Source organism: Quercus robur, chromosome 11 (assembly GCF_932294415.1).
Source record: "Quercus robur chromosome 11, dhQueRobu3.1, whole genome shotgun sequence".
NCBI lineage: Eukaryota > Viridiplantae > Streptophyta > Magnoliopsida > Fagales > Fagaceae > Quercus > Quercus robur.
Window position 1 is genome coordinate 5,600,852 of NC_065544.1, and position 21,258 is coordinate 5,622,109.

The following is a 21,258-nucleotide window of genomic DNA, read 5'->3' on the forward strand; positions in this document are numbered from 1 at the left end:
GAAAGCGCCATGTTGAAGCTTCTTCCTCTGAACATCCAGAAGCAAAGCATCGATTGCAGTAGAATGAGGCTTCACAGCCACTCTCTTTCTCAACGGTGAAGGCTGCCCAGTAGCCCCGCCAAATCCAATGAGTTGGCTATGTTGGAACGTGCGGGGGCTTGGGAACCAACGCACCGTTCATGAGCTTGCATCGATAATGCGGGCGCAAGATCCTGCTGTCCTGTTCTTGGCCGAGACGTGGGCAGACGACGATAGGCTTTTGAAGATTTGTGATGACTTGCATTTTGATGAGAAATGGGTAGTTCCAAGAGTGACAAGGGCTGGCGGTTTGGCCCTTTTATGGAAGAACACAATTCAGATTGATGTGGACTCCTCCTCTCTTAATCATATAGACGTTATAGTTAACAAAGGGAAGGAGGATTCATGGAGGTTCACGGGTATTTATGGGTTTTCGGAGTCTAGCCAGAAAAGCGAGACTTGGAATTTACTGCGTACTCTTCATCGGAAATACACCCTTCGGTGGTTGTGCGCCGGTGATTTCAATGAAATCCTACTGTCACATGAAAAGCTTGGAGGGGGACTAAGAAGTGAATTAGCAATGAAGGAGTTTAGAGAGGTTGTGGATGACTGTGGGTTCATGGACTTAGGTTATGTGGGGAAAAAATATACTTAGAAAGGCAAGAGAGGTGATACCATGGTATTGGAGAGACTTAATCGTGCTCTTGCTACTCATTCATGGCTTGCTCTGAATCCAGCAACTAGAGTTCAATGCATTCAATCCAATGTTTCTGATCATTACCCCATTATTATTAATCTTGAAGGGGTTGCAGATAGACCTTGCAAACCCTTTAGGTTTGAACACATGTGGTTGAAAGAAAGTGGATGTGGTGATACCATGAAGGAAGCGTGGCTGTCTCCTTCCCCTGTTTCAAGCTCTCCGTTGATGCATGAAAAAATAAAGCTTTGTGGTATTAAGCTTATAGAGTGGAGCAAGAGATCCTTTGGCAGCGTGAGGAAGCAATTGGAGGAAAAATCAAAACTTCTGGAAAAGGCTGAATTTGCAGCGGCAAGGGGGGCAGACTATGAGCCAGTGAGATTACTAAAAATGGAGGTCAATGAATTGCTGGACAAAGAGAGCTTAATGTGGCAGCAGAGGGCTAGAGCTTTGCATCTTAAGTGCGGTGATCAAAACACACAGTTTTTCCACAACAAAGCTTCTCAGAGATTTCGACGCAATAGGATTGTGGGTTTATTGGATGATTCTAACTCATGGTGCATAGATACTACGCAGGTGGCTAACATTATAGTTGGGTTTTATTCGAGGTTGTTCACATCTGAGAGACCATCCACTGCCCAAGGTATTTTGGAAGTGATACAACCAATAGTCACTAAAGAGATGAACACCAACCTAACTAGAGATTTTACTAAACAAGAGGTTGATCTTGCATTGAAGGAGATGGTCCCACTTAAGGCTCTGGGACCCAATGGTATGCCTCCTCTATTCTTTTAGTCTTTTTGGCCTTTGATTGGTGATGATGTCTCTAAAGCTGTCCTGGATTGTTTACAGTCATGTCATATTCCTAAAGAGTTCAATTACACTTATGTGACTCTTATTCCTAAAGTGAAAAATCCTGAAAGAATTGTTGAGTTTAGACCAATAAGTTTGTGTAATGTTATTTATAAATTGATTTCAAAGGTTCTAGCAAAGCGATTGAAACCTCTATTGCCTTCTATTGTGTCTGAGAATCAAAGTGCTTCACAGACAATATCCTCATGGCATTTGAAACTTTACATTACATAAAAACTCAGCAAACTGGTTCCACAAGTTTTATGGCTCTCAAACTCGACATGAGTAAGGCGTATGACCGAGTTGAATGGTCTTTTCTGGATTGCTTGTTGAGAAAGTTGGGTTTTCATAACCGTTGGGTTGATCTTATGATGGAGTGTATTACTACTGTCTCTTACTCCATTCTGATTAATGGGGAGCCTTCACAAACCATCTATCCTAGTAGAGGATTGCGACAAGGGGATCCTATCTCTCCATACCTATTCCTCCTAGTTACAGAGGGTTTACATGGCCTAATTTCCAAAGCAGCCACTTCTAGTGATATTAGAGGTATATCTATTTGCAGGAATGGACCTCTCTTAACCCACTTATTTTTTGCAGATGATAGCCTGCTTTTCTGTAGAGCTTCTATACAGGAATGCAATCACATACAAACCCTTCTTGCTACTTATGAACAAGCTTTTGGGCAACAGCTGAATCGGGAGAAAACAACATTGTTCTTCAGTAAAAATACGGGCATTGAGGTCCAAGAATCTATCAAAGATTTGCTGGGGGTTCCGGAGATTAAGCAGTATGAGAAATACTTAGGCTTACCATCTTTTGTGGGCAAGCGAAAGAAAGCAAGCTTGGCTTACATTAAAGATCGGATTTGGTCTAAGCTCCAAGGGTGGAAAGAGAAGCTCCTCTCCCAAGCTGGTAGAGAAGTCCTTCTAAAGGCAGTGATACAAGCAATCCCAACCTACTCTATGAGTTGTTTTAAACTCCCCATTTCACTTTGCCAAGAGATTGAGATTATGATTCGACAATTTTGGTGGGGACAGCGTGGTACTAGAAGACATATTCATTGGGTAAAATGGCGCACTTTGTGTAGGCCAAAAGCTTCTGGAGGTATGGGGTTTCGGGAACTCAGAAATTTTAATGACGCTATGCTAGCCAAGCAAGTATGGCGCCTATTAAAAAATCAAGACTCCCTTTTTTACAGGTTCTTTAAATCAAAATATTTCCCACATGGGTCTATTTTTTATGCTAAGGACACTAAAGGGTCTTTTGCATGGAAGAGCATTTTGAAGGGTAGAGAACTCATTAAGGGAGGATTGATGTGGAGGATTGGGGATGGTGCATAGGTGAGTATTTTTCATGATGCTTGGCTGCCTGGGTCTCAACACGGTAAAGTTTTTTCCCCTGCCCCTGAAAGCCATGCAAATGCCTTGGTTTATAGCTTAATTAACCATGAAGATAGGAGCTGGAATGTGGCAAAGATTGACAGAGTGTTCTTACCTGATGAGGCAGCAACCATCAAGGCCATCCCACTTAGTTTGTTTGCTCAGAAGGACCTCCCTTTTTGGCCATTTTCCCGTGATGGAATGTTCTCTGTTAAGTCTAGTTACCACCGTTTAATGGAGCTTGAGGATGCAAAGCTGAATGGTACGGCGCACACTGGGACTGCATCTCCGGTTTGGAAGGCCATTTGGCGCATGACTGTGCCAAACCGTGTAAAATCTCTCGTCTGGCGAGCTGGGAGAAATGCCCTTCCTACACGGATGAACTTGGTCTGTCGAAGAGTGCTTACTGATGCGCTATGCCCGGAATGTAAGGTGCAGCTAGAGGACACGCAGCATGCTCTTTGGTCCTGCCCGATCCTACAGGATGTGTGGAAAGTGAACTTTGGCAAGCTTGTGGCAGACACAGGCTCTACCTCCAGTTTTCTTGAAGTTCTGGAACGTGCAGCAGTAGACAAACCATCACTGGATTTGTTTGCTATGACGTTAGCAAAAATCTGGCAGCGTCGAAACAGGGCTTGTGTGGGAGAGCCTACTGTACCGGTCTGCCAGGTTGCTCCTAAGGCCACTAGTGCGCTTCAAGAATTCTAGCAGCTCTGCCCCATTCATGCTGTGATCCCAAGGACAGCTCGTGCAGTAAAATGGAGGCCTCCTTCTGCGCCATGTGTGAAGGCGAACTTTGACGGTGCTATCTTCTCCCAAGATGGACTAGCTGGCACCGGTGTGATAATTCAGAATGAGCAAGGATTGGTTATGGCTGCTTTATCACAACAAATTCCATCACCTACTTCGGTGGAGATGGTGGGGGTGTTAGCGGCTCGTCAGGCTCTGGTTTTTGCTAAGGAACTTGGGTTTGACAGGATGATCTTGGAGAGTGACTCTGAGACGGTTATTAAGGCTATTCTTGGTGACTATATGGACTGCTCTTATATGGGTCATGTACTGCAAGATATTAAGTTGTTGTTTTCTAGTTTTTCTTTTATTTCAGTCAAGCATATTCATAGGGAAGGGAATTGTGTTGCCCACAAACTTGCTAGACGGGCTATTAGAGATCCTTTTCTTCTCTGGATGGAGTCTGTTCCTCCAGATATTCTTGATGTTTATCAACTTGATCTTTTAAGGATGCATTAATAAATCATTAACCCAAGGGGGTTGTTTCTCAAAAAAAAAAAAAATATATATATATATATATATATGTATATGTATATATATATTATTGATTATTATTAGATAAACTAGCATGCAACACGCGTCATGTGCAAACACAATCCTACATACACTAGTTTCTCCAAAAAAAAAAAAAAAAAAACAATCCTACATGCACTAAGATTTGTACATCATATGTTTAGCTATAGTATTTTAATATTTTAATATTTTAAGTTTTTATTTTATTTTAAATCTGTTTTGATTGTAGCTTATATTTAACTCTTCTTTTTTCTTTTTTTCTTTTTTTCTTTTTTTACAACAGTTTATATTTGACTAAATCTTGATAATTTCATGTAATTTTTTGTTAGCACTATTCAATTTTAATGAGGCATTTTGATCCTAATTAACCTGTATATACTTACAATTTGGTTAATAACAAATATTTATATTTTTTGGGTAATAAAACGAAACCTAGTAGTTGTCCACACAATGCTTCTAGCATGTTGCATATAGTCCATAAAATGACACATATTATCCCAAATTCCTATATCAAGCTTAAGGTGATTTAGATTATAACTTATAAGTATTTATAAAAAAAAAATTTAATTAAATTAGGTGCATAATTGGTTTTTTTATATGGTTCATTTAATATTAGACTCTTCATTTTTTTTCTTTCAATAAATAATTAACTTAGCACAAAAATTAAAAATATTAAATTGGACACATAGTGCAAAATCGGATCTCAATTAGTTAATTATATATATATATATATATATATATATATATATATATATATGGGTTCTACTAACGTATGCCCTTAGGATATCTATTAATAAACCATTTAAGGAAATTTTTTATGAGAAATTGAAAAGGTTAGTAACTTTTTTTTTTTTTTTTTTTTTTTTTTTTTTTTTTTTTTTTTACAGATTTTCAATTTCTCATAAAAAATTTCATAAAATGGGTGATAGTCTTATAGCTCAACTAGCATTGTCTACTAGTTGATTAGGATTGATTTTAAGATTAATCGACATTCAAAACAAATCACGACGGGTATATAATTGCATGACCCATTGTCGATCATGGGTATACGACCATACAAGTCACTAACCACCATGACTTCAACATTCATGGTGATTGAATCAGTCGAAATTGACTCAAACTTAGTGGCATCCACATGTTGTGGCAATACTAACATTTCCAGTTGAAACTCACTAGATCTCACCCGTTTTGGCCTATATCTTATTGTATATGGTCAAGATCTAATTATAACTCATCGAATCTAATTGAAACCTTGCTAGAAACTCAATCAATCAACATAAATAGGCAGCATGTGATGAAGAATGATGGAGAATGGACTTTTCAATCGGATTAGTAGAAATTGGATTTTTTTGGAGGAGGAACCGGCCACTCGAACTGATCTGGTAGGATTTATTGGGTATAGAACCATTGTCGACCTTTGCATTTATCAAATTGGTCGATTTTTAGTTTGGATCCTTCTAAGGTATTGGTTTCAATGTTTCATCAAGTTCAAGTCATGGACGAACAGTTCTACTTCCTGGTGTTTCCAACGTGAATGTCTGGTGTTCATATTCTTGTAATTATGGAATTATCCAAAAAATAAATAAAAACTGTTTGTATACTACTTAATAACTAGTTCTTATGTAATATGGGTATTATAGTAAATACAGAAAAATTACCTTTTACATCCTCTCATAAAAATAAATAAAAACTATTTGGGCACGTTTGGTATAATGTAATAATTATTATATGGGAATAGGAATAAGTATTACAAGGAATACATTAAGATGAAATGTAATAAGTATTACTATTCATTAGTTTGGTGACCATTTAGGAATAGAATTTTGAATATGCATCTACAATTTAGTAGAGTATAAAAAGAATGTGTAATTAAATCATTTTTAAATCAAATTTCCTAAAATACACTTATTTTAGGGTGTTCAAAATAGAGCTAATAATTAACAAGAAAGAAATTTTATTTTCTTTCCTTTTAAAGATGCGGCAACTAATGGTTTTTTAGGAAATTTTTATAAAAAGTTATTACATAAGATGAATGAATAGATATTCAGTACTTTTGATAAGGAATGGTTATTCTTCATTTTGAAGAATAGCTATTCATAAGGAATAACTATTCATAAGGAATAACTATTCATTGTAATAAAAACATAACCAAACAACCAAATAGTTATGTCATAAGAATATTTATTACATTACAGTGTTTATTACAATCTACCAAACATGCCTTTTGTATACTACTTAATAACTAGTTCTTATGTAATATGGGTATTATAGTAAATACAGAAAAATTACCTTTTACATCCTTTCATTTTTCTTCCCAACCAATCAAATGAAATTTATCTTTATTTCCCATTCTTTCTCTTTTCCACCAACATACCAAGCACATGAAAAACTAAAATATTTTCTATCATCCCAACTATTTCCATACTCCTACCATTCCACCTCTTACCAAACATAGCCTTAAAGTCTACAATTTTGTTATTCAAACTCTAGAATATACAATCCTTGCAACCAAACTACCCAAAATGTTTACATTCATGACCAAATAGCCCAAATCTCTTTCTCTAACACCTTCCCAAACTTGTACCCTAACTTTGAACTTATAATTTGATTTATTAGATTTTTGGTGGTGTACTCCCAGGACCATGTTTAGGATGAGCCCACACTGGGTTGCTAACAATCACGCATCATGATGCTCACACCACATTCCTTGTTAGTCAAGTTGAGTTCCTTCAGCTTGTATTGTGCACTTCATCAACTATGGATTACACTTTAATCCCTCTAAACCCTTAAAATTGAGCAATGTCCCTTTGAATATTGAAAATTAGCAAATTACCCCATGTCATTAGTAAATTATGTGAAGTTCAAAAATATTAAAAGAAGTTTTTTCCCACAAATTTTTTCTAAACTTAAAAAATACCATGTAAAATGTTATGCATACCCTTATAAAAAATTTTACTGAAAAAGAAATAAAAACCCCATCTCTCTCTCTCTCTCTCTCTCTCTCTCTCTCTCTCTCTCTCTCTCTCTCTCTCTCTCTCTCTCTCTCTCTCTCTCCATTGAAATAGGGTGTAGGTAGACAATGAAGGCATGAGGGTTTGATGGGGAATGAGTCCTAAAGTAAGGCTAGGTCACATGTTAGTTTGTTGAGGACAAAGAATGAGAGAAGTTTATGGTTGGTGGATCTATGGCACATATGAAATTTATGGTTTGTGTATCGATAGTTAGGATTTGAAATTAGTGGGACTCGAACTAGAAGAGGTCATAGACGCCTCTTATGTAATGTCAAATTTAAAATAGAATGCAATTTTCAATATCAACATTAGGGATGGCAATTTTTCCCCGCCCCTCCCCGCTTCGCCTCGCGCGGGTTTTCCCCGCCCCGCAAAGGCGGTGGGGCGGGGATGGGGCAAGATTTTAGCCCCGCACCACGGGGCGGGGCGGGGATGGGTTTAGGCTTTTTAGACCCACCTTGCCCCACCCCTCCCCGTCCCCGCCCCGCCCCGCGTTACTAAATGTTATAATTGTAAAATTTTTATACCCTAAAACCCTACTATTTAAATAAACATATTAATATTAGCATATTTTATTCTACCTAATGTGATTCTCTACCTTTATTTTGTTGTGTTATACTATGAGTTTTTTTTTTTTTTTTAATGATTGTCTTGTTAAACACTTGGATATATTATTCAATTTTTTCTAAAAATTGATTCGATTTGATGGGATAAATTTAGTTGTAACTTCAAATATATTTTTATTAATGAAATAAGTTTCATTAAAAAAAATTGTACTAGTTGTAGGGCAAATTAACAAAAAGTAGAGTTTTACGGGGTGGGGCGGGGCTTCGTGGGGCCCCAAGGGGCGGGGATGGGGTGAGAAAGTATTCCCCGTCATGCGGGGCGGGGCGGAGCGGGGATGGGGCAAGATAAAACCATGCGGGGCGGGGATGAAGACCCCATCTTTCGGCCCCGCCCCGCCCCATTGCCATCCCTAATCAACATCAATACTATATATAAAAAGGAGTTTGTTTGGTGAGTAAGGGGTTGAATTACATTGTTGCCCTCTTAAGGTATATATGGGTTACAAAATTGTAAGGTTGTTATGGTCTTTTTGTTTTAATACATCTTTTTAAGCTTAATGGGGTTGCAATTAATATTTTACCCCTAAAGATATGGATGGCCTAAAAATTGTTGGGGATATTATACAAAGTAATAATGGAAGAACAAGGTTAACACAAAAGACAAATAGAAAATAGGTAACTTGAAGGTATAATATCGTTTTTCTTAGATAATATTTGCCCCCCACACTATTGTTGCTAAAGGGTTATCATAAATTTGTCCCCAAGATACAACCAAGATGTTGGGTTCTACAGATAGCAATTCTAGAAAATGACCATAGGATTTATTGTATTTCTCTCTAACTTACTATTTTGTGGAGCTAGTTATTTTTCAAGTGAACATAAACCTCTATTTATACGCATAGGGTTATATTTCATCAAAAGGCAAGTATGGAGAGTTAAAATATTTCATAAAACCGTTTACTAGGCTTGAAACCTCTTCAAACTCTCTAAACAGTCACCAGAAAATTCTGCAGAAAAATCCTGTTTCACGATTTTCGATCAGTTGAAAGTTACTTTTTGATCGATCGAATGCTCTTTTCGATTGGTCGAACAAGAATCGTGTAGCGATCAAGATATCCAAAGACTCTAGGATTTTTTCTTTACCATTTTGATCGATCGAGCCAAAGTTTCGACTAATCGAAAATGCTGTAATTTGAATTATCACTTAGAAAATTCCAAAACTTGAATTTTCACTTTAACAACTTTATGAAACAATATTCTCCAAACTCAAACATCATTATTACAACCTATCCATGTATATACTTATATATACAACAAAAATTTGTAAGGCTTTTATAGTCTTTTTGTTCTCATTAATTTTGGGGTGATGCTATTTTAACCCTATAGAGCTTTTATAATATTTTTGTTTGCCTATACAAATTCTTTTTTACCTATTATATTATATTTATATTTTTTATTTTCTGTAATACAAATACAATAATACAATGATACGTTCTCATTTTAAAACGAGGACTATAGAGTACCCGTTATAGTCCTCGTTTGGTTCAACTTTTGGAGTCCAAAAGTTGCGTTTTGCAAAAAGTTGGCCCAAAAATTGCGTTTGGTTATTACAAAACGCAACTTTGGGTCAAAAGTTGCGTTTTAAAAAATGCTCTGAACGCGCATCTCCTATTATGGACCTCATCAGGTCCATTTTCCAAAAGTCCTTGGACGTTTTGGGGTATCCATTGGGGGTGAGTTTGTAATTACCAAATTGCCCTTCAAATGCTCATGTCTTCAAAGATTGCACAGTGCCTTCATTCCACTTTGGGTCATCTCTCTGCTCTGCGCAAGCTCCTTCATTCCTCTCAACATTCATATTCTCTCTTTCACCATTCTCCAACCCAAGCAAAAGAAACACAGAACAAACACAACATCCCAACGGACACAACAATCTAGCAAAAGAAGAATAAAAGAAGAGGAGGGGCACCACCCTACCACCAACCCAACACCACCACTGCAATCCATTTTCAACAGTTGATAATCCACCACAAAATTGACCTAAAATCAACAAAAAATCAAACCAAACCATCATAAAGTCCAACTTAAAATCAAGCCAAACCCACCGTATCTGCCACCATTACTGCCGTCAGATCTGCCACCGTTGTTGCCGCCGCCGATCTGCCTTGTTGCTGCCCGGATTTGCTTGCTTCCGCCGCTGGATTTTCTGCCATGTGTGAGTTTTGGGTTTGATATATGAGAGAAGAAGAGAGTTCAAAGAGTACTAGACCTTTTGGTTTGAGACATGAAAGAGGAAGAGAGTTGAGGGAGTCCTAGAGGCAGAGAAGAATTTAGAGAGAGGGAGAAACACGGTTGAGACTTGAGATGAGGATAAGATGAATTAGATATTAAAAAGATACATATTAATAAAATAATAATAAATATTATTTAAATAGAAAATATGGTAAAATGCGAAAATGAGAATTTAACCATAATTTTCCAACTATATAGTTAGTAGTTTCGGTTTCCAAACTATATTATTTACTAGCCCTAGAACTAGACATGAAAAATTTAATCATGCTCACTCATCTCTTCGATGTACGATTGAGCGCACTTTTGGTGTGTGGAAGAATAAATGAAGAATTATCAGAAACATGTCATCTTTTCCATTCCATATCCAAATACTTATTGTATCTGCTACTATGGCTCTTCATAATTTTGTTAGACTAAATGATAAGAATGATAGGGGCTTTATAAACGTCAATCGAGATTCAATTTCTAGAAGAGAACATAATAGTGAAGCAGGTAGCAGTTATGAGCAGAACTCAGGAACTTTAACAGATCCTACGATGGTGGTTCTTCGTGATTCCATTGCTAATTCCATTTGGAGGGATAATAATTAGTAGTTGTCTTTTTTTTTTTTTTTAATATCATGTAGTACAATTTAAACTTGGAATATTAGTGTATATTTTATCATCTTTTTACATTTTCATTTTGTGCTTCATGATGATGAAAATGATTTAGATTTAATTAATATTGATAAAAAGTCATTAATGGTAATAACAAATAATTATGACACTAAAAAAGAAAAATTACCCAAACATTATTAAAATAATACCAATTATATATATATATATATATTATTATTATTTTTTAGTAAGTATATGAAGTAGTTGATTTAAGTATGAAATAAACTTCTCATAAAAAAAAAAGTATGAAATAAACCCCCTTATATATACATTATCATTTTTGGTAATTTGTCCCTCAAATTGCAACTTTTATAGTGATAGCCAAACACTCAGTTTTTTCAAAAAGCACTTTTTAACAGTTTTTACCAAACACTCAGCTTTTTGAAAAAACATTTTTTCATTATGCACTTTTTGAAAACTCAACTTTTTCAAAAAGCCCAACTTTTGAAAGCCGAACCAAACTCACCCAGACTCTTGATAGTTTTAGCATCCGCTTGGACAAACTTTTTAAAAGCTAATTTATTGTGAATAAATTATTAGTTCTTTATGAAAAAAAAAAAAGTCCTTACACTTAATGATAGAGTTTTTTTTTTTTTTTGGGACAAGTATGATATAGAGAAAATTACCAAAAAAAAAAAAAAATTGAATTAAGAGAGTGTGACATACAATCATAAGTTTGTTATTAAATATTGTTGCCTAAAAACTAGTAGTCATCAAATATGATAGTTGAAAATAATATTTTGGGTCGCTGTCAAATTGATCCCTACACTTTAAGTTACAATCAATTTGATCAATGTTATTTTTAACTTATAGTCAATTTGATTTCTACAGTAAAAAATTGACTGTAAATCTCTCTCTCTCTCTCTCTCTCTATATATATATATATATATATATTAATAGACAAAACTTGGAGAAAATCCAATTAGATTTTATAAATGAAGTCCAATTTTACGTCATGTGTTCTAAATTATTTATTTTTAAAGAGAATTTTATTTCTTAATTTGGAGTCAAATGTGGGTACACATCATAAATGTCTATCCAAGTGAGCTATTGCGTACAAAAACCAAAAAATTTAGAATTAATAAATATAATTTTTTTTTTTAAAAAAAAATGAAAAATTTACATTTTTACCTAATAATATACTTACAAGACTTTTTAAAGAGTTAAAAAATGTATATATAAGAATGATTATCAATAATATTTAAATTATATATATATAAAATATATCATATATTTTAATATATACCTTTTAAATATATGCATGCATGTATTAAAAATAATAAAGGTAAACAGTGCTAAAAAAGTAGAAATCAAAATGGTATTTTAATGCTACGGCGAGGTCAAAGGATAGCCTTTTTCCTCGAAAAAAAGAAGAAAGAAATGGCAGTGGCTTCTATTCTGAAGCTTTTAAATTCATTCATGCTATAAAGTAACAAATCAACAAAAAGAAGAAGAGCTTAGAGAGATTAGAGAGTTATTACTCTACCGAAAAGGTTCTCTCTTCAGCTTCAGCCTCAGCCTCAGCCTCTGCTCCTTTGGCTTCTCCTCACGTTGAGGTTTGCAAAGGCATCAATGGCCTCGACAGCTCCGCCGAGGTATCCAAAATTCTTCCCTAATCTCATCTCATGCTTCATTTTCCGTTTATCTATGTCTGCATTGTTTGGAAATTCTGTTTCACTTTGTTTGGACTACTTCATCAATTGCGTTTAATTCTTTGTGAATCTGATTGAAAACATTTCAGAAGTTTAGGGTTGTTTTCTAGGGAGAGTTATACTGAATATTGTTGTTGTTGTTATTGTTTTTTTTTTTTTTTTTTTCTAAAGTAATGGTAAGGGAATTTTGGAATATATATTTGGGAGAGATATTATTAGGCCAATGAGGGAAAAATTTGCAAAATAATTTTATTTTAGTAATAATTATTATTATTATTTGAATTGGCAGAATCTAGTTTTTTTGTTTGCAATTGTGTTTTAGAAACATGATTTTTAAGTGTTGAAATCGCGTTCACTTAAAATTCAGCCAATTTGGTTGAAATTGTGTTTTGAAAGCACGATTTTTAATGTTTGTTCAATTATATTAATGTTTTATTGTTAGTTGTTACCTATCTAAAAAAATAAAAAAAAAATTTAAATATTAATGTTTTGTTGTTTACTTTGAAACATTGTTTCCATGAAGTGAACTCCTGGCTTTGCCACGTACTTTTTCGAGAATGGCAAGATAGAGTTGATAGAAAGAGTTAGGTACTTACAACATTTCCAGTAGTTTCTCCAAATTACTGTACTATTTGGAGAGTGAACAATTGCATTTACCTTTTACCTACCTACTCAGAGCGTCTCTATTGTTTCTCTATCTCATTTAAATATTATTTGATAAATTTCAAATTATATAGAATTTATAAAGTATGTGCAGACTAACATAAATGAAGAGAAATTTCAAATTACAATAAAGACTAAAGGCATAAAAATTAATGCAAGCATGAAACTTAAAATTAGATGATCCTACGACTTTTACAGATTATGGATTTTAGATTCCCTTTCCTTTCAAGTCCTTAACACCCCATTGAAGGAGTTCAGGCCTGATCTGCCTTCTTAATTGATCGAGTTAGGCTTAAGCTTTCAATCTGGAGCCATAATCCTCTTGGTGAATGGGTATTCAAAGAACAAGTGATCCTTGTATTTTATACAACTCCTACTACAAAAAATGCACACAAATAGTCACCTTAGTTACCCCATTTCAATAGTTCATCCCGACCAGTCAAGCAATTTTTGAATGATAACCAGAAAATAAAAACATGTCTTGGTATATTAGATGTGTGCTAAACCAACCTCCACCAATTAGCAACCAGGAGCTTAGATCTAATTGCCTCTTATGTTTAAGCCCAACTAAAAATGCCAGACATAGCTGTAGACTGCAAACCACTTGAAAATAAATTTTCTCAGCTAGAGTAACTTGGAATACTTTAGCCTGAATCTCAACCAAAGCATCATACTTTGTTGGCAACTTGGCATCCAACATAATATGATCATATGAATTTGGATTAGATTCACATATATTTACAAGATTAATCGCTGTTTACTTTCTTCCCTTTTTGGCACAATTTTAATGGTTGTTAACCTAGAACATACATATATATATATATATATATATATATATTGGCTCAATAAAGTTCAGTAAAAGTGTAAAACAACAATAAAAGAAATGTTATGAGCTACATAGATACAATCTCTGCAAATGGAAACATTAAAAAAAGCATAACAAAAATATCTGGCTACGCTATAAACAACTAGAGTTCATTGTATCTCATAACTACAAACAGGATTTCAATCATAATTGATTAATTCCATTTCTGTAAAGTGGAGTCCAGACCCCATCAATTATTTAACTGTTATATTATTGTAGGGGACAATTCTAACTACTAAGACGTCTTGATTGAAATCAAAGCCAACATTTTTGGCAATATAAACCAGCTCACTTCTAGCTTCTTACATTACTCTAACACATGAATCAAAATGCATTGAAAAAAAAAGAACAAGAAGAAGGAAAGGGAAGCATAACCCATTAGAACAATATGTATCATTAGAGTGGTTTTTTTTTTTTTTTTTGTGTGGATAGCTGGTACTTCTAATAAGTCTTTTAAAAGGATCTTATGCTCAAAATTAGTCACCACAATTAACCTTTGTTGCATTTCTAAGCTCATGCTTTTAGATCTGTAGCTTGTTTGATGCATTGTCTGCAAACTCAATACATGTGATGGTGAGCAGGAAAAAAAATTGCATTAATACCAATAAAATTACAATATTTATCAATTCCCTTGTTGATTTATTTAGTTCTTGAGATTAGTGCCTATGGAATACTACTAAGAGACATGTGAGTACTTAGAGAATCTGATAATGCTGATAATGCCTATGGGATACTTGTTGATAAAATTTTCTATACTTACCTCAAAAGAAATATCAATATGATATTCTTTATCAGTGCTTCTTCCTTGAGCACATTGTTTTGGCTGTATTGCACAGCACACAAGTATCAAACACACTGATTTTGCAGGCAGATTTACCATCACTATTGTGTTATGGTTATGGCCCCGGTTAGTCTCACTTGGGATATTAAAAAACAACCAAATTGCGCCCAAAGCAGATTACTTTTGCTTAACAATGTGCTGACAATATCATTGGTTCTGTATATCAATGAGGGAAGGCCTTGAGTCAAACAGTTAGCATGTAAATATATAGAGATGAGGCCATTTTTTTTTTTGATAAGTAATAAGTTTTATTGATATAAAAAAGGGACACTCTAGTACACAGGGAGTGTACATGGGTCAACAATCAAGTACAAAAATTACAAGAATTAAGAAAATCAAGGAAATAGGTGAATGATTGGTTTTGCAAAGCAACCAACCAATCCAATAAAATTCTAAAGAAAAATAACTTGAGGTCTGGTATGGATCTCTCATTATTTTCAAAACACCTACTATTTCTTTCCCTCCAAAGACACCACATTAAACAATGGGGTACAATTAACCATATATGACCATTTCGATGACGACCAAGCCTGTCTTGCCAGTAGGCTAGGAGCTCCACAATAGACTGTGGCATAACCCAGCTTACTCCAAATAAACCCAAGACCATAGGCCACAAATCCATAGCAACCGGACAATGAAGAAAGAGATGGTCCACCGATTCACCATTACACTTGCACATATAACACCAATCCAAGAAGATTAGCTTATTGACTCTAATAAGATCAATTAAATAGCTAGAGATGAGATCAAGAAACAGAGTGAAAGAGAAAAACATAAATGAAAGAGACAGAGACAAAAAAAACCCAGAAATCCAAAACCTAATTCCAGACAATAGCAATAGCAAATCATGTAAAACCACCAAATCTAGTATAAGCCAATAAATTCAGACATGATGCAAAAAACCCCTAAAATCAAATTTTGGGTACTGATTTCTGTTGCTGAGCAGATGTTCTCAGATCTCCATACTCCCTCACAGGTTGTCGAGCCACAATTTGGGAGTTAAAAGATGTGGGCAGATAGTTTGTGAGAGAAAGCTGCATCAATTTTGTGAGAGAGTGCACTGCTTCCCTGATGTTTTCTAATGAATGAGAGAGAGAGAGAATTTTTTTTTTTTTTTTTTTCAACCGGGTGATTATTTTAAGAGAGAAAAATGTTTAGAGTTGCTAAAGTAGTTGCTACAGTGCTCTCTTCTTCAAGAGAGTTATTGTAGTAACTCTAAAAGATATTTAGAGTCTTGACAGGCTGTTGGAGGGTGTTTTTTGTGTGTTTGCTATCGAAAAATGGCTTTAAAGAGCCTATTGGAGATGCTCTTAGGTGTACCATTCAGTTGTATAAATGAAAGACGTGGCATTGACTCAAATGGGTATGAATATTCTTTTAATCAAGTATTTTTATGCTCGTGTCAATTTAGATTTATGTAATCATATTAAATTGCTATGAACTTGGCTAATATTATTATTCAATTTAAAGTTGCAACATTTATTTTGGTGAAATGCAATACAGTTAACTTGCATTATCAGGAGCGGACACTATAGGTTGAAACTCTCTCCCAAAAAAAAAAAAAAAAAAACTTGCATTATGCATAACTATAAGTAACTTGATAAGATATTATTCAATTTAAAGTTGCATCTTTTGTCATATGTGAAGATATCTGAATGTTCTTTGTTTGTAGACTTCTACACATGGTTTGGGGAGCTTTTCTCCGAGTAGGACTGCTCCTCGTCCTTCTAGTAATGTTGATGGTCCTTATGCTTCTTTTGCGGAGAGATATCCCTATTTTCCACCATGGAAATATAAAGTGATGAATCCTGATGGATTTTTAGCTTTGTGAAGTTGGACCGGCCTAAATATGCACAAAATGTACCTTGGAGTGGCCCGGTATATCTTGGACCTTTGCTTTGAGTCTAACATTTCATTTTCTTTATGCTTGTTCATGAATCTTGATTTTATGTCTTAGATTGATGTTGATCTTGTGGAAGAATGTATGAGGATGATTGCAGCTTTGCAAAGAGTTGCACGTGACCAATCTTTTCAACACTCGATAAAAGAAATTTTACTGGTATGAAACAATCATTTTTCTTGCATCTCTTTGCTTTGAGACTCATGGATGGAAACTGACAACTGTTTATTGCTTCTTGTAGACCATTAGACTAGCAATTGCTAATGCTCGTATAAGAAGTTTGGAAGAAAGAATCAGAGACTTTGAGTTTCATGAAGGGCAACCAGGACCTCAAATTCATGCAAATCAGGAACCGCAAGGTCATGAAGAAGCTGGCTCTTCCAGGGGTGGCCCCAGGAGATCTTCCCGTCGAAGAACTCGTGGCCCAAATGATGCTTGATTGTATTCCCCCTTTATTCTCCAGCACATGACAAAACATTTCTTAGTTAGTTAACTTGTATTAACTTTCAAAGTGAACTCCTTCATCTTTGCTGAACTCAGTCTTGTAGAACTTTAGAAAAAGTTTAGAGTTTACCTGATAGGACTTTGTTATGCAAAATTTTACACTTACTTGATAGGTCTTGACATGGGTGATCTCTCCTGAATGAGGCATAGCCGAATGCCCCTAGTTTCCAAATTAAAGCTTTTTTTTTTTTTTTTGGTTGAAAATCTTGATTTTTAGAAAAGAGATGATTTTTATTATACAAAATGGATGGGGCATGGCTGAATGCCCCTTGTTGATTATTTACAAAAAAATGGATGAGACATAGCTAAATGCTCCTAGTTTAACAATCAATGTTAATTTTGAAAAATTTTATTGAATAAAGACCTTATATGGAGCAAAATTTGAGCAAAATAAAGTCTAAATTACAAAACCAGGCAAAATTGGAAGTGTGCCAATTGGGACATCCTCAGCATCATCATTTTTTTCTCATTTTGACATGTTTTCAACCCTTTTCTCTTTTTTTCTTTAGGACATATGGCAGCATCCAAACTGAAAATTGATGGTGAATGTTTAGTAGAAGAAAGATCCATGTCCACCTCCTGCAATTTTATTTTTCTTCATAAGCTTGTCAGTAATTAGTTATTATGAAAATATTTTGGGCCAATGCCCCTAATATAGAGTTATAGACATGCTTGCATAGAAAATTGTTAATATGTTTTGCACAGAAGATTGATGACATGTTTGCATACCAAGACTAATGGGTCAATGCCCCTAGTGTAGACATGCTTGATGCAAAACAAATGTTCCTACCCTAAAATTCACCCAAACAAATGTCTTGATTTTGAGTCTTAGGGTTATTTTTAAATTTTTTTTTTTTTGGTGATTGTGACTTGGTTTTTGAAAGGCTGTCTACGTGCCTCTCTCATAAAGGATCAAGTCCAAACATAGTTTGAAAAAACTTGGTTTTGAAAAATGAAATTTTTTAATAAATTTTTTTAAATGAATTTTTTTTTTGGAAAAAGCAATTTAAAGTAGAATGAGATTTTTTTGAAAATTTTTCTCTTTCAAATGAATAGAAGGTGGTCCTTTTGACCAACCCTTTTGACCAATCATGATGCTCAAAAGTTAACTCGATCTTATTGTCTATGAAGGATTTGAAATCACTAAAAGCATGCAATCAAATTTGCTTTTTCATTTTGAATATTTTTAAATTAAGTCTTCAAAGACAATAATAATAATAATAATAAAAAATAAATAAATGCTTAGAAATTATACATGTTGGAAAGATGCAAGAGGGGAGAATGTCTCAAGTTTGAAAATTTAAAGCTATTTGAGAATTTGGAAATTTTGTTTCTTAAAGAGTCATTTTTTGTTGGAAGCAAACATGGGAGTATTATGAGCTTAAAAGTTTTTCCAAGTCACTTGAGAATTTGATAAATTTTGTCTTTAAAGATGTTAGCCAGTGGGGCTTGATAATCCTAAGCAATTTTTCTTTTCAGTCCAAGAAAATATTATCAGAGCTAAAGGTGTACCTACAATAAGCAAGACTTCAAGTAAGTCTTTAATTTTATTCAAAGGTTTTAATGTAGGCCAAGTTCTGGTTATAAAAGGAAGGATATAAAAGGCTCAAAACCCTATGATATTTCCCCAAGTATGCAATACTTTAAATTTAAGCATTGGAAGAGTTTTCCACATCTTCCTTCATTGATTCTTGTGCTAAAATCTTATCATGTTCTTCATTGATTCCTTTCATTTTGTCTTGATTTTTTTAGCTTGACAAAAATTTCCTTTTTGGTTTTTTTTAGTATCCCATATTATGATTAGATCATTTACTCCCATTTTTTGATTTTGTTTTTGTTTTTTCTTTTTTGGCCATAATTTTTGCTTAAACCACTCTTTTAGGTTTTCAGCCTAGTAAGCTTAATTGTTTTTTGTTTTTTTTGGCCCTAACTTTTGCCAAAACTGCCCTTTCGGGTTTTCAGCCTAGCAGACTTAATTTTTTTTTGATGGATTCCATTGGCTTTCAACCAAATGCATTTTTTGTTTCTTTCAGTTTGACAGAGATTCATCTTTCTTGGGTGAATTTGCATTTTTCTTTGATGTACTCTTATCTTTTCATTTCTTTTATGAATTTTCATTTTTTCTAATGCACTTTCATTTTTCTTGACTTGACTGAACATTTTTTCTTTGATGAAATGACTCTTGATTTTTCTTTTTCTCATCCTTCTCAACTTTAATGAATCTTTTATGGAATCTCATGTCTCATGTGTCTTTTGAATAGATCATTATTTCTCTCAACTTGATGGAAATTCTTGCACTCTCATCTTTTCTTATTTTTCTTCCTTTTTGTTGGTGCCTTTTCTAGCTTGATGACCTTCTCTTTTTTTTTTCCTCATAGTTTGATGCTTTCTCAGAATCTTATCTCCTTTTGATGGATTTTCTTCTCTCCTTACTTGATCACTTTCTTTGATGAACTCTCTTTTCTGAACTTGATGAACTCTTCATGTTTTTTTTGAACTTGTCCCATTTTCTTCATTGAGGTCCTTGCCATGTGGTGTTGACACCATGAGGTCAATCCTTCCTCAACACGAGATTTAAGCATGCATACCTAGTTTTCCCACCCAATATTTAAGTTTTTAGTGGATTCATTAGGGAATGAGTCCTAGAGCAAGACTAGGTCACAGGTTAGTTTTTTTGAGGACATAGGAGTTTATGGTTAGTGGATCTATGGGGGTTAGTGGATTTGATGGCATTGATGAAATTTATGGTTTGTGTATTAGTAGTTGTCTGGGATTGGTGGTACTCGGAGTCTCGAACCAAAAGAGGCCATAGACGCCACTTATGTAATGTCAAATTTAAAATAGAATGCAGTTTTTAATACTATATATATATATATATATATATATATATATATATATATATATATATATATATATAAATGAGTTTGTTTGGTAAGGGGATGAAATTACATTGTTACCCCTTAAAGTATATATGGGTTATAAAATTGTAAGGTTGTTATGGTCTTTTGTTTTAATACATCTTTTTAAGCCTAATGGGGATGTAATTAATATTTTACCCCTAAAGATATGGATGGGCTGAAAATTTGTAAGGTTTTTATGGTCTTTTTGGTCTCATTATTTTGGGGTGAAGCTATTCTAACCCTTAGAGCTTTTATAATATTTTTGTTCTAAATTGCTTGTGTAAATTCTTTTTTATCTATTATATTTTAAGTGCTAATGAATTGTTTAGCTTTGATATATATATTTTGAGTGACAATGATGGCTCGGTTTGCTTTGGTAGAAGTACAATGATACCATTTTTTTTTATAGAGTTTCAATTTATGGCTTTCACTTCTGATAATTGCATTTTTTATTATCAGAGTAAGACACCAATCATTTTTTGGTGTAGGCAATTGTAGGGTCGGTTTTTAGGGCCCAAGCCCAGCAAGTAAGTGATTCTGGCCCAAAGGATCCTAGACAATGAATTTGTAGAGAGCGGGTTACAGAACTAGGGCTTGACGAAGTGAACGTTGGTTAGTTATATGCCATGCAACAGTCTAGACGTAAGAATATTTCCTTTATGTCCACGGGATACTCGGTCTGAGGAGACGTATGGGTGCACCTCTTGTTATGATTAAAGACTACAACATTCCTCTCTCTCTCTCTCTCCTTTCTCTTCTCAAATTTTCCGATCCCTTCTTCATGGGGATTCCCTTCTCTTATATAGTCTCCTTAAATTGATAAGAACCTTACACTTGTTAAACATCTGGATCTTCACTTAAGTGCCTGTCCCATCGGACATCCACCTTATCTTTTTGTGAGTTGCATTGGCCAATGTAATACTGTTCGTCTGTCTTCTCCACATTAATGTGGCTGGAAAAGTAGCTTCCTTGCATTTAATGCGGTAGTTGTGGTTTCCCCTTGGACGTTTTACATTTTCTTCCTTCTTCCTGCTTTGTGAGGCTCATCCTACTACCCACATTTGTTTGGGATGATTCTTCACTGTGGATGGGGCGCACATTGGGCCCATATTTGGTGTGTCCGAGGAGATATTCCTCCTCGGACGTCTTTTAAATAA

At 34.6% G+C, this 21,258-nt stretch overlaps 1 protein-coding gene and 1 long non-coding RNA gene across 2 annotated transcripts; both read left to right on the forward strand.

Moving 5' to 3' along the window:
- Nucleotides 1-694: 694 nt before the first annotated feature.
- On the forward strand, nt 695-4,197 carry LOC126704648 (uncharacterized). The gene is made up of 4 exons (XM_050403681.1): nt 695-1,487; nt 1,763-2,674; nt 3,023-3,551; nt 3,690-4,197. Exons 1-4 carry the CDS (start codon nt 695-697, stop codon nt 4,195-4,197), a joined length of 2,742 nt encoding a protein of 913 aa, XP_050259638.1.
- A 7,948-nt stretch (nt 4,198-12,145) lies between these two features.
- Nucleotides 12,146-17,306, forward strand: LOC126706874 (uncharacterized). Its single transcript, XR_007648733.1, has 4 exons — nt 12,146-12,371; nt 16,470-16,675; nt 16,755-16,856; nt 16,939-17,306. It is a non-coding gene; the product is annotated as an uncharacterized LOC126706874 (long non-coding RNA).
- Nucleotides 17,307-21,258: the final 3,952 nt, after the last annotated feature.